The sequence below is a fragment of the Poromitra crassiceps genome (genome assembly GCF_964638095.1).
Source record: "Poromitra crassiceps genome assembly, chromosome: 22".
In the NCBI taxonomy this organism is placed as follows: domain Eukaryota; kingdom Metazoa; phylum Chordata; class Actinopteri; order Beryciformes; family Melamphaidae; genus Poromitra; species Poromitra crassiceps.
The window spans coordinates 14,581,791-14,595,858 of record NC_139647.1 but is presented as its reverse complement, the minus strand read 5'-3'; the positions used below and the strand labels follow the sequence as shown (position 1 = coordinate 14,595,858).

The window sequence follows — 14,068 nt, the reverse complement described above, 5'->3', positions numbered from 1 at the left end:
AGTCGACTTGAATAGTCCAGGTGCTACTGTATAAAGCCAATATAATACGACCATGTTGAAAACTATCTAGAAACATGCTGGTGTTTGTTGTGCCGAGATCTGTATAAATAAATATTGGCTGACTAAAATTTAGTGGCCAGAGTGGCAGAACCACTTTTATTTCCATGTACAGTATGTTGTCTACCTATCCTTGCCCAATGTGTTTGGGGACAGTTTGAATTATATATTGGTATTCAAGAATCACAGATTCAATCTGTCTACATACTTTTAGCTATAAAGCTGACAATCACAGGTACAGTGTGTGTGTGAGAGAGAACTATATTACTCTTCAAACTGTACTGGGTTCATACAAGGTCCTTTAAAGTAGGCTACCTACTGTATAATTTAACTTTTCATACCTGGAGAAATTCAACAAATGTTCAATAAATGCATTTTATATTGATTGTTTAGGCCTAATTATTTGTAAAGTCACAACACATTAGAGATGTGTGTAGTTAATTTTGCTCTCAAATGCACCAGGTTGATGAATTTTACTTTAAAATTTAAAAAAAAATCTTCCGGGGGAGAATCCCCCCGGACCCCCCTTGAGGGGCAAGGCCCATCCCACAGCCAGCTACTTTTTCTATCTGGCTGGCTACTCAGAAATGTGGGGGAACCCCCTGATATACCTTATAGGGCTATATGATTCAGATTAAGTTGTTCTATATACTCTCTTTTGTCTTGTACTGTATATCGGTCACGGAAGCTTATTTATCCGCCGTTATAACACTGCCGGTGCCGCGTGAGAAAGCTGCCTCGAGTCAAAAGTATAGTTTACCCACTTTTTTTTTACCACTACAGCACTGTCCCTACCCACTCACATCCGCCAGTCTGGCACCATAATAACATTCAAATCCCACTTCAAAAACCCACCTGTTCAAACTGGCTTATTCACTGTAATCACTAAGCCCCTCCCATACTGGTCTGCTCGTGTTTGCTACTTATTATGTTGTTATTCATGCTGGAGCTTGCTGTTCTCTCATTTGAATTTTCTTGTTTGTCGATGGTTTTATGCGGAATCAGTTTTTATATACATTGTATGGTTTTATATACAGAACTGTTTTACGTGCACTGTAAGGTGACCTTGGGTGTCTTGAAAGGCGCCTCCAAATAAAATGTATTATTATTATTATTATTATTATTATTATTATTATTAACTTCACAGCCCACAGCAAAACAGGGGAGTCATTTGAGGATTGTTGTTCTTACTGTACAGCACACACATGGCATGGCATGCATGCAGGTAGAGAAGCATGCAGAATGTGTGTGTTTACCTCTCCCACACTCTCTCGTCTCTCCTCCCTCTCGTCCAAGGAGGTGGTGTACATCGGCTCATAGGTAATAAGGTCGGGGCGCTCAATGTCATAAATGGCTTTGACTTTAGGAATGGCAGCTAGGTCTCTGTAATCAAGGATCTCATTGTCTACTTTTGCCTATAGGGAGACAAAGACAAACATACACACAGACAAGAGTAAGGGGAGATTACTACAAGAGAAACACAATGCTATTACTGACCACCAGGGGGCGACTGTAAAAGGAAATTGATATTATATAAATAGAGTACCGCAGGAATGAGTCCTAAGACCCAGATGTTAGCACTTCCTGGTTCCCTCGTCTCAAAGTCAATGAGATTTTTATATTGGGATATTGCGTGCGTCCTTAGCGTGGCAACACTGCCACCTTCTTGAGTTAGTTAACTCCTACAATGTCCAGTTTGTCATACTTTCGTATCAGTCCAGTGTAATAGCAAAATACATGTTATCTATCTTTAGGAATGCTCTGCAGATGCAGGAGAGAGTCCAACCAAGAGACATCTTAGAAGAGAGAGAGAGAGAGAGAGAGAGAGAGCCATAGATCATGTATTTGAACAGAGTCAAATAATAATCAATGACCAATCAATAAGCAATCAATCAATAATTTTGCTCTCACACCAGTTGTCCAGATAGAAAGCTGACCAAACACTTCCTGCCTTGTCCAGTTCCACCACACTCCAGTATAGATACTTACAGTACAGTCGGTCTGTGTGAGAACGGCCACAAAATGTTACTACGGCTGGCGCGCGAGACTAGACGACGGTGCTGCGGCTCGACACTACAGGATTGGAGATTCGAGACCAGGTACCTCAGACGTCTGTTCAGAATGATGTGCGTTTACTGCCGTGGTTGAATCCCCGATCCTGTCTGCCTGGGCTGGGCTAGCAGCTAAATCACACATGGGCAAAATACGGCCCCGCGGGCCGCCACCTGTGTGGCCCGCGATGGAATTGCAAAAAAAAAAAAAAATTTTTTTTTTACACACACAGTGCACCTGAACGCAACATGCAAGATACCCGCTGAATAAGTGTCCAAATGTTCATGTCATATTCTGGCCAATACTCCACTTCTGTTATAGCATTTCAGTCTGGAATATGGAATATCTTTCAATAATCTTTATGACTAAAAGGCTACATTGAAGTAGAAATTTAAATAACTCAAATAACTCATTGGTTTTGGATTTATAGCTTCAAGACTGCATTTTTGTTCGTGTGACCCTCAACACAGGCTTTGATCATCCCTGGAGTGGACACTTACTGATACTTATGCTTAAATTAACCCACTCTATTCTGATTTATTTCAAGAAAAACATTTCAGCTAGTGGAAATTCTAATTGGCTGGTAACTTTAAAATCTAGCAGCCATATTGGCAGGTGGTCAAAAAAGTTAATTTCAAGCCCTGAGAGCAGGTGGTGACATAGGAGTGATCAAATATTGGTGGTTAAGACTGAATAATGACATCACAACTGTTAATTTAAAATGAGTTATTCCTCTAAACCTGGCTTAAAATGCACAACATTTTTCGCGCTGGCGCCGTTCGGCCCTCAGCAAAACCTGGTAGCGAGGACATTTTTTGTGGCCCTCTCTATCATCAAAGTTACCCATCCATGGGTTACGGCATGACAATATTTGTTCGGCCCCCGGCAACAATCTGGGTTTTTCATGTGGCCCCCCATGAAAAATAATTGCCCACCCCTGAGCTAAATGCTAACTATGCTGAATGGGGAGAACGGGGGGATTTCCCCCATGCTGACCCATTGACCACACGTCTATGACGAGACACCGCCTGACTGTATGGCCTTTAATCCTGCTCCTGTTAGCCCTGATCTTTTCATCAAGTCGTTTCGTTCGACTGTATACCCCCTGCAGTTAAGAAGTACATGTTCTACTGTATACTTCCTGCAGTTAAGAAGTACATGTTCTACTGTTTCGTATACTTCCTGCAGTTAAGAAGTACATGTTCTACTGTTTCGTATACTTCCTGCAGTTAAGAAGTACATGTTCTACTGTTTCGTATACTTCCTGCAGTTAAGAAGTACATGTTCTACTGTTTCTGCTGTTTGATAATGATCACATTGTTGTCCCCCCCACCCCCCCCCGGACAGGTGTCACTTGAGCCGTTTTCCCACATGCATAGCGGAAAATTACCTGTAAGTCAATATCGGACATTTCCCTTCACACCTCTCCTCTCGCATATGAGAATCTAGCAGCTAAATTGCCTGTATGTTGGGGGGCGGGGCGGCACTGCAGAGTGGGTGGGGAGTGACGTGTCGGCAAAACTCCGAATGGTGAAATAAGTTTGCTTGTTTATCCGTTCACCTGCGTCGCGTTGAAGCACTTTTTACAGACTGGCTTCGTTTGATGTGTCCGGGCTTGCCTTCACTGTCGGCAACGTAAGCAAAATACTTCCACATTTCGCTTCGTGCATTTGCTTCGTCTGTGTCCCTGTCGGGCTGTGCCTGTGACTGAAGGAGGAGGAGGACTGTGGCCACAGAGAGCGAGCAGGCAGCAGAGAGGAGAGAGGGGAAAATCAGCATGCCCACACATTATTATCACAAGATCATTTCGCCAGTTTGCTTTAATGTGCGCGAATGATTAGATTATGCCCGCTGGAACATTAAGCAACGTGTGTACACCTCGCCCATGAGAGTGTCGCGGGAAATGACTGGACCCGTTCTACACTTGAGTCCGCTATCGCGCATACCGCTCTTCTGACTGGCTCAAAACTGGTGAAATCTCCACGATGACGGGGTCGCGCTTATACCGGCACGACGACTTTCACACTTGCAGGCATTAGACCACGTTCCGGTCATTTAGCGGTACAAAGCGCATGTGGGAAAACGGCTTTGGTGAGGACTTCAGTGTCAGGGATGCTGTCCTGCCACTTGATCTTCAGCAGTTTCCTCAGACAGCTCAGGTGGAGATTTGGAGAGTTGGTAATATCACAGCCTGGTAGACCTTCAGTTTTGCCTCCTGCTTGATGCCATTTCTCTCCCATACTAAATGGAGTATAATTGGGCCTTTAAGTAACAATACTTGAGTAGGGTTAGTAGTAGTAGTAGTTTATTTGACACAATGTAAAATCCACATAAAAAAAGCTTAAAGTCCCTGGAAACCAGAAAATTTTATTATTATTTAGTATTTTGAGTTCATCACATCACAGGAACCTATGTTAATAAGCCACCAGCCAAATTTGAACGATGATGAACGTCGCAAAGTATATAAATTTAGGTTTGACAGTCATGGCCAAAGTCATGAGAATCAATTAGATTTTAGAGTGTATTTTCTCCCGCGGACTGTGTGGGTGTGTCCCGTCTGCAGCAGGTCTCCTCTCTCTCTCTCTCTCGGAGCAGACCGAGGAGACCTCTCTCTCCGTTAACGGAGAGAGAGATAGAGAAGGAGAGAGAGAGAGAGAAGGAAAGAGAGATGGAGTGTGTGTGTGTGTGTTCGCGCGTTGCTCGACGCATAGCACAGACAGAGAGGGTTTACAGAGAGGAAGAGATCTCTGCGCTGCGAGTGCACAGCGCTACTGTGTGTGTCAGTGTGTGTGTGCGCGCGTGCGTGCATGCGTGTGTGTGATTCAATTAAATCTTATGACGTGATAAGATTTTGCATTTTAGCACCGCGTGCACCGCTCTCTTCAATGAGGAAATGGAAATCCAGACCTTGTAGAAAAGTGTCGATTTTTGGGGTTAGGGTTGAAAGTAATGTCAACTTACTTTCTGAACCACACAATTACTCACATAAGACCCTAAATTTAATAGTTAGAAGGTTTTTCTGGATTTTGGTTTCCAGGGACTTTAAAATGAAGACAGTTTACATACATTAACACATCTGAGGATTAAGTACACAATAAAGCCACAGGCTTATTATTGTGCTTGCTGACAAGCAAGGCACAATCTTAAAGTCCGACATACTTATATATATATTTTTTCTTGCTACCCACTTTTTTCGGCGCGTAATAACTCCCACAATTTTGCCGCCACATAGACATGCCAGACCTCAAAATGAGCGGCTTATTGAGGACAGGTGTGCTATGACTTTTCTAAGGGTTTGTGAAAGCGGTTTGGCCGCTATTCACCATTAAGCGCCATTTTTTTCCCATTGACTTGCATGGGGTTTGGAAAAATCTTGCAATAAATTAGCTGTAATTCTGAAACCATAACACCTACAGCTACGAAACTTGGTAGGGAGGTGCACGGAGGGGCCTTTTACTATACCCGAAAAAATTGCACCAATTGACCAGATGGTGGGGCTATAACAGCCCTCCTTACCTTTTGGTCCATAACTTTTGAACCGTAGGGTCTATCATCAAACTTCTTTTTTCCCTGGATTCCTTGGGTCCTCCCGCATCTACTCAACTAGGCCACGCCCATTTCCATCTGACTAGATTTTCCGCCATTTTGCATTTTGTCCAAAACAGTTTTTTTGCGAATTCTCCTTGAAAATTTGTCCAATCTTCACCAAATCAACGCACACATCATGTGGGGACTGTCCTGCACAACACTGATTTGGAAGTTTTTGAAAATAACGCACCGTTGCGATATAATCGACTTCCAAAGTTCTGTGGGTGGGGCCTATTTCACAAAGATCGTCCGATGCTAACCAAACTTGGTACAGGTGTGGACGGATGTACTCTGAGCCTATACGACAAATATTGTGTCATTTCACCTTTAGGGGGCGCTATAGCAGCATTCAGTACCTGTCCCTTCTAAATTGTTTTATTTTGAAGGGCGGCAGGAAGTGCGGATTCATTGTCATTATGGCCAGCCTTCCTTCTTGTATGACACTTGACACTTCTGAGCTGATTTCAGAAACGAAAGTGTCATTTGGCGTGTAGGGTTTGCCTAAGGGGGGCGCTACAGCAAAGTAATATCCGCAACCGTAACTCGTAGAGACTCACGGATGGCGGCGTAGGACTCGGGGTGGAAAATTAAGGGGGGCGAGGCCCGGAATATATCTGCCACAAAGTTCGGCGCGTACTAACTCCCACATCTTTCACACGACATACACATGCCATACCTCAAAATGAGCCGCTCATTGAGGACATGCTATGACTTTGCAAAGGGTTTTGTCAAGCAGTTTGGGCGCTATTCGCCATTAAACGTCAAAATTTTCCCCAATAACTTGAATGGGGTTTTGAAAAATCTTGCATTCAATTAGCTGTACCTCAGAAACCATACCAGGTACAGCTACGAAACTTGGTAGGGAGGTTCACAGAAGGGTCTTTTACTATCCACGAAAAAAGTGCACCAATTCGCACCAATTCATAGTCTAGTTCTACTTCAAGTAATTCATCCAGGTAATCTGATGCTTCGGTCATGCTGCTGCATGTGGACAGGTGAAAACTGCTCTGCTCTCCTTTCATAGATGCTCCTGTCACACTCATAGACTCCATCCATCCACCTCCAGCTCACAAGCCATCAGTCTCGATCTGGGGACGTTAAGTCCAAACTCCTGACCTCCACCGGCCCAGGCTCCACCAGTTTCAAAGCATCACAGCATCGCTCCGCTGCAAGACTCAAGCCTCTACAAGCTCTCTCTTAATTTGCCCTTGAATCCCCCTTGTAAATGCTATCTCTCAGTAAAGAACCGGGAATCCTGTCCTGTTGCCATGTCTGCTCATTTGGGGTTTTTGTGCCGGGCCTGAGTCAGGACAAATACACGATATGATGTTGATGATGTATCGATATATCCATGTATATCAATATATCATCCCACTCCTACTAGCAATCAAGAGAAACCCAGTTCAAATGTGAGTTTTATAGTCTGTTCACAGGGTTCAGGGGGTTACTTTTAAAAATGAAACCCGATTTAATTTCTCCTGCTTCCACTCACAAAGGCCCGCCCATAACTACTTAGTCCCCCTAGCTGCATGGGCAGGGACCTTGCAAGGCAGGCGGTGCATGGCGAGGACAGCAAGCACAATTACATTTTCGGTAGGAAATGTAGACATTCTAGTTTCCATTGTGATCTCATTCACAATCGATCTGTCGGTACTTTCCTGGTGAGTCATTCTGGGCTCATCCTTTTTTAACCACACCCACACCCACACACACACACACACACACACACACACACACACACACACACACACACACACACACACACACCCCTCACCAACATTCCTGAAGGAACAGTCTCACTCCCTGAATACCAGGGTTTAGGGAGCAGGCAGTACTGTCTCTGTATACACTGTGGAGCGGCAGTTAACGGTGTAATGACTTCCAGATTGAATAGCATAGCCACGACCATCACTGCTGTCGTTGGTACTGTCCAGGAGAATTCATCCACAGAATACTCATATGGGTAAGATATAACCTCTCTCCCTCTCTCTCTCTTTCTTTCTCTCTATTTCTCTCTCTCTCTCTCTCTCTCTCTCTCTCTTTCTCTCTTTCTCTCTCTCTCTCTCTCTCTCTCTCAATTCAATTCAAAGGGCTTTATTGGCATGATAAGGTGCATCTTACATTACGAAAGGATACATTAGCAACACTTAGCAATTACAAAGAATCAAAAACAGAAAACAAGACATTTTGTTACCCAGTAACATAAATCACAAAATCTGAAGATATTCAAAGAGGAAGAGAAAAGACAATTAAATGGAATGTGATAAGATAGAATATAATAGAAGACTATTGTTGACCGGAATCTATTCTGAATAATAACAGAACAGTAATAAACGGGCAGTTAAATGGTGATAGTGCAAATAGTGAGCAATTACAGTATATTAACATTAATCTGTAAATAACCGTTGTTATTTTGAAATCTTCAGAAGAGAGAGAAAAACAAAACAAAGCAAAAAATAATAAAATATAATAGAATAAGATCAAATTAAATATTAGTGTTGACCAAAAAACCTATTTGGAGCAACAAATTTAAAACTTAAAAACTTAAAACTTACAATTTTAAATTTAAACACGCAAACCAATAAACTGGATGCTAGTGCAAATAATACAGTATGTTAAGTGTTCTGTGTTTCAGCCAGATGTGGATGGCTCTCCTGTCCACTGGCTGTCCCTCAGCTGATGGCAGCTCCACACATACTGCTAGAATGGTGCATTCATGTTTCTCTCCCAGAAGTGATATTTTCAAATTCTTTGTACTTCTGGTTAATTTTGGGGGAGATTGAGGCTCTAATTTCTTTATTTGTCACAGTGTAACAGGAAGTGCAGCTCTGTCCACCTCTCCTTGGGAGCAGAGTGAACACAGCCTCTCCTCTCTGGGTAGCTAGGTCTGTCGGTGTCTGCCTGTTTCTATTGCCAGGCTAGGATCACTGAGTCTGTACCTGGTCAATGTCTTCCTCAGTTTTGGGTCAATAATAGTGGTCAGGTAGTCTGCCACCGTGTAATCTCGATTTAGGGCCAAATAGCAATCTAAATTACTTTGGGTTTTTGTGGTATTCTTCCAATAGGTAATATAGTAAGTTTTCTTTTTGATTTGTGATAATTTGGTTGGGCCAGGTAGTCTGAGGGCTGTCCTGATGCTGGGGAGGGTTGGGGATCAGTCTCAGGAGCAGCTGGCTGAGGGGGCTCCTCTCTATGCTCTCGTCTTGGCTTTGTAAGGCTTGGTGATGGTAGGAGGAGGGGTCACTAGTTTTGAGGTGTCTGTAGAATGTAATGGCTCTTTTTTGAATGTCAATTAGAAGAGGGAAGTTCCACTCTGCATGCATTATTTGGGGTTTTTCTTTGAACTTTTAGAATGTATTTCCAAAATTCAGTGTGAAGAATCTCAATTTGGTGTTTGTCCCAATTAGAGAATTCCTGGTTTGCTAGTGGACCCCATACCTCACTACCATATAGGGCGATTGGTTGGATTACTGTTTTAAATTTTTTGAGCCAGATTCGGATTGGGATATTAATTTGGATGGATTTTCGGATGGCGTAAAAAGCCCTTCTTGCCTTTTCCCTCAGGTCATTCACAGCCATGTTGAAGTTCCCTGTAGATGCTGTAGAGAGATGCCCTAAATGCTAACTATGCTGAATGGGGAGAACGGGAGGATTTCCCCCATGCTGACCCATTGTTCTACTGTTTCGTATATTCCCTGCAGTTAAGAAGTACATGTTCTACTGTTTCGTATACTTCCTGCAGTTAAGAAGTACATGTTCTACTGTTTTTGCGGTTTGATAATGATCACACTGTCGCCCCCCTGACAGGTGTCACTTGGTGAGGACTTCAGTGTCAGGGATGCTGTCCTGCCACTTGATCTTCAGCAGTTTCCTCAGACAGCTCAGGTGGAGATTTGGAGAGTTGGTAATATCACAGCCTGGTAGACCTTCAGTTTTGCCTCCTGCTTGATGCCATTTCTCTCCCATACTGAGTCACGTAGACGTCCAAAAGCTGGACTAGCCTCGGCAATCCTGATGTTAACTTCATCATCTATGTGCACAGCACGAGATGCCGAGGTAAGTGAACTTATCTACGGGTCCTCCTGAGATAAGTGAACTTATCTACGGCTGATAGCTTTTTGTCATTCACAAAGATGGTGGGCTCAGTGTAGGGTTTCACAGGGGCAGGTTGGTACAGGTCTTCAGTCTTCTTTGTGCTGATTGTAAGACCGAAGTTGTTGCAAGCTGAGGAGAAGTGGTCCATACTGGCCTGTAGTTCTTCATTAGAGCCAGCAGTCGGAGCACAATCATCAGCAAACAAGAGTTCTTATACTCTACATTAAAGATGGAGACGGACAGAGCCTTCTGTCCGTAGTCTGTGTTCATTTCGTGCGTTTTCTGTCCGTCCTCTGAAAGCTTACGGATATGCATGAAACGGAGCAGAACCACACACTCATACATTTGACTCTCTACTGCCCACTGGTGGACGTATTGCTTAACATGATACCAACGTGAAAGACGCATGGAAGTATGTGGGCAGTGACGATTACACCGTTTGAAACGGACGCATCTATTTTCGTATGAAAATGGAGTATAATTGGGCCTTTAAGTAACAATACTTGTACTTGAGTAGGATTGTCAGTACTCTTTCCACCTCTGGCTGGTGAGTCATGTTTTCTGCTGAGCTCATCCTCTTTTAACGGCACACACACACACACACACACACACACACACACACACACACACACACACACACACACACACACACACACACACACACAAACAAACAATGGAATGGAGAAATTTTGTCACAGGGGATTTCCCCTCATCGACATTCCCTGGCAGGCAGGCAGTACTGTTTCTGTACTGTGCTGTTTCTGTACTGAACAGTGCAGGCAGGCAGTACTGTTTCTGGAGCGGCAGTTAACGGTGTAATGACTACCTAAGTAATGTACTAATTTGATGAAAAGGACTGGTAATCAAAGTTTATTATACCAACATTTATATTTTTCATATTCAAATTTAGTAATTCTTCCATTCAGATGACACCAGAAACTTTGCTCTCACTTTAAAACAGCCCGCTACAGCAGTTTGATGGGGTACATCACCCATTATGTGATATTAATCAGATTAGTAATGTTGCATGTGCAATGTGATCCTGGTTATAGTTTATTACAATGGTGTTAGCTCAAATGCTAACGTTAAACAGTATGTGGATGGACAGTGCTAACGCAATTGTTCTGGACTGTACAGTAAAATAGAAAAACACAGATTTTGGTGGTCTAACCTAACCTAACCAAAAACGTCTGCCTTGTAAAAATGAAAGAAAGAAAAAAATATATATATATTTTTTGTGTGTGGAAATTGACCCAGGGGCCACACCGAGTGAGGGGCCGCCAGTTGCCAAAACAAACTGATATAATAGTACGCAACTGTAACAGCTTTGACATGTGCAGAATTATCTTTGTGCATGCTTTATCACAGGAATCATGTATGTGACAGAAATCATGCATGAAAAGAAAAAAGAACAATCAAGAAAAAAAAAGAATGTGAAAAAAACATCTGAAATACTGGAAATTCCCTATTCATTCATCTGTTTCATTCTCTCTTCTATTTCTCTCCCAGCTCTACAGAGGAACATCTCAGTGAGAACACCACTGACTATGAGTACTGGGACTACAGCGACTACACTGATGATGAACTGGGGCTCTGTGTGTACGAGAGGCATGGAGCCCACTTTCTTCCCATCCTCTACTCCGTCTTCTTCATCGTGGGCCTCCTGGGTAACACTCTGGTCATCTGGGTCATAGCTTGCGGGGCGGGCCTCCGCAGCATGACAAACATCTGCCTCCTCAACCTGGCCCTGGCCGACCTCCTCCTGCTGTGTTCCCTGCCCTTCCTCGCCCACCAAGCCCGTGACCAGTGGTCCTTCGGGGACGGCATGTGCAAGGTGGTCCTGGGTGTCTACTATATCGGCTTTTACGGCGGGATCTTCTTCATCACTCTTATGAGCATTCACAGGTACCTGGCAGTTCACCCAGTGTACGTTCTGCGGGCCCGGACACGCTACTTTAAGTTTCTTGCGGTTGCCATTACCTGGGTGGCCGGATTTACTGCTTCTTTTCCTGACCTGAGCTTTCTTGAAGTACAGGATTCTAAAAAGAAAGACGGTAGTATGTCTAAATTCTGCGCTCCTTTATACTCTAAACCCGGTACCTTAGCACACGACAGGCACTTCTGGAGCATCTTCAGCCTGTTCAAAATGAACATTCTCGGCTTGTTGATCCCGATGTTCATCATATGTTTCTGCTACACTCACATCATTCGGACACTGCGCCAGCGCCAGTCATCCAACAAACGGGCCATCCGCTTGGTTCTCGTAGTGGTGGCCGTGTTCTTCTGCTGCTGGGTGCCCTACAACATCACGTCGTTCTTCAAAGCCTTGGAGCTGATGCACGTTTACACTGCTTGCCACACCAGCAAGGCCATCAGGCAGGCGATCCAGGCCACCGAGGCCATCGCCTACTCTCACAGCTGCCTCAACCCCGTCCTGTACGTGTTCGTCGGGGAGAAGTCAAGGAGGCACCTGGTGAGGCTGGTGAGCAGGTGTCCATACAGGCTGTGCCAGATTATGACGAAATTCATCCCCCAGGACGGAATCAATGGTTCGGGCTCCTCGCAAACCCGCAGCGTGGATCATGTGAGGTCCACTGCTGTGTGAAGTGGGAGTGTTTGGGGGGTTGTGTGGTGGGCTTTTTGTTGGGGTTATCTGTGATGTGTGTCTACGTTTGAGCAGAATCAGCTCACGGGGGCCATTTTGTGTCGAAAAGGCAGGGTTAACACAGGTGCAAGCAATACACTAATGAGGGTTTCCAACTTCCATGATTGGAATGTGGAAACCCTCATTAGTGTTTTGCTTGCACCTGTGTTAACCCTGCCTTTTTGACACAAAATGGCCCCCGTGAGAAGCGTCTCTTAAACCTTTACATTAACTACTATATACAATTCAATAAAAAGTGTCTATTTTGAATATGTGTATGAAAGGAATGTATGTACAGTATATGTGTATGTATGTCTAAATAAGCTAGCTACATATAAATAAGCTGCATACATGTGTAAACAATCAGTTATTAGGTATTGCACAGTTATTTACTGTCAATCAATGTGAATGAGGCTTTTGAGTCAGATATTGTGCGGTGGTAGCATGGAGGGGGGTGTTTCCAGGACGCTGGATTACACCGTTAAGCCTTCTTGAGGTGTCGTGGGCCTAACTTAACGAAACATCGGCGAAGGAAGCTGCCCACATGAAAACCCCAATGATATGCTTCATACTGCTGTTGGCTAGGGTAGGTAACTGGTGATTTGTGTCTTGTTTATTAGTTTGTTAGCCTGTTAGCTTGTTTTATTCTGGATTGGGCTTCTAAATGTGTTTTTCCTCGGATTTTGGCACAAGGGATAGTAACATATTGTCCTGTGTATTAATTAATACTAAAGCTAGCTTAGGCTAGTGACTGTTGTGAATAGTGCAGCTGACAACTAGGGAAAGACCTAGTGACAGCATGGAAAGACAGCTGACAGGAGGGATTACACCCCACCGGGGCTGCAATGGGTTAGCTGCTCATTGTGGCAGTAGCCAAGGCCAATAGGCCATTGGTTACACCCAAACTTGCTACGAAACAGAATTATGTAAAAACACCCCTAGAGTCTGCGAGAGTGGGGGCGTTAGATGACTCACCTATGGTTGACATGGTTATTGACTCTGGAACGGACTTGACTATGAGTAGGGAAAACATGTCAGTGGAAGCCACTAGTTCAGATGTAGATGGAAAGAAGCGTCAGGTTTGCTTGTGTGGCTGGCAGAAGGTAATAACTTTAAAGGGCCTTAGAATCCATCAAGGCAGGAAGAGGTGCTTGGTAGAGGGAACACAGGGACCCCGCATTGATAATTATTTCTTAAGAAGTTTATCAAGTCAGTCGGGTGAAGTCCAGCGACAGGAAGTAACCCACAGCTCGCAGGACATCAGCACCCCTGATGTTGAGGCAGGTCCTAGCACCGAGGAAAGCAGAGAGGCCAGCCAGCCAAAGAGGGAGAAGATTAGTGGTCAGAAGCCTAGAGTTAAGTGGCCAGGTGCAGCGGAAAGTAGGAAGTGGGAAGATATCAATAGTGATTTGGTTAGGATGTTAGAGAAGCTTAAAGGAACTGCTGAGAGTAAGTTGGAGAAAATGGGAGATCGTATTTATGATTATGGTAAGGAAAGGTTTGGCGTCTTTGAGAAAAGGAAGAAACTAGAGGGTGAGGTAGTTAAATCTAGGCGCAACAAGAGATAGATAGACTTATCCAGGAGAGAAGACAGCTTAAGAGGCAGTGGAGGAAAGCTACAGAGGTTGAGAA

At 44.0% G+C, this 14,068-nt stretch overlaps 2 protein-coding genes across 2 annotated transcripts in view; one reads left to right on the top strand and one right to left on the bottom strand.

The window, feature by feature from the left end:
• The window catches only part of ablim1a (actin binding LIM protein 1a), a gene marked incomplete at its 5' end in the record, with an annotated part of 66,880 nt that overhangs the window by 15,188 nt on the left and 37,624 nt on the right, over positions 1-14,068 (bottom strand). Inside the window, one exon of the mRNA XM_083658483.1 lies at positions 1,314-1,472. Within this exon, the coding sequence (XP_083514609.1) occupies positions 1,314-1,472 (159 nt within the window). The remainder of the gene's footprint in view (positions 1-1,313; positions 1,473-14,068) is intronic.
• Positions 9,508-12,421, top strand: LOC310796316 (C-C chemokine receptor type 8-like). The gene is made up of 2 exons (XM_083658484.1): positions 9,508-9,582; positions 11,302-12,421. The coding sequence occupies exons 1-2, from the start codon at positions 9,536-9,538 to the stop codon at positions 12,395-12,397; spliced, it is 1,143 nt and encodes a 380-aa protein (XP_083514610.1). The 5' UTR covers positions 9,508-9,535; the 3' UTR covers positions 12,398-12,421.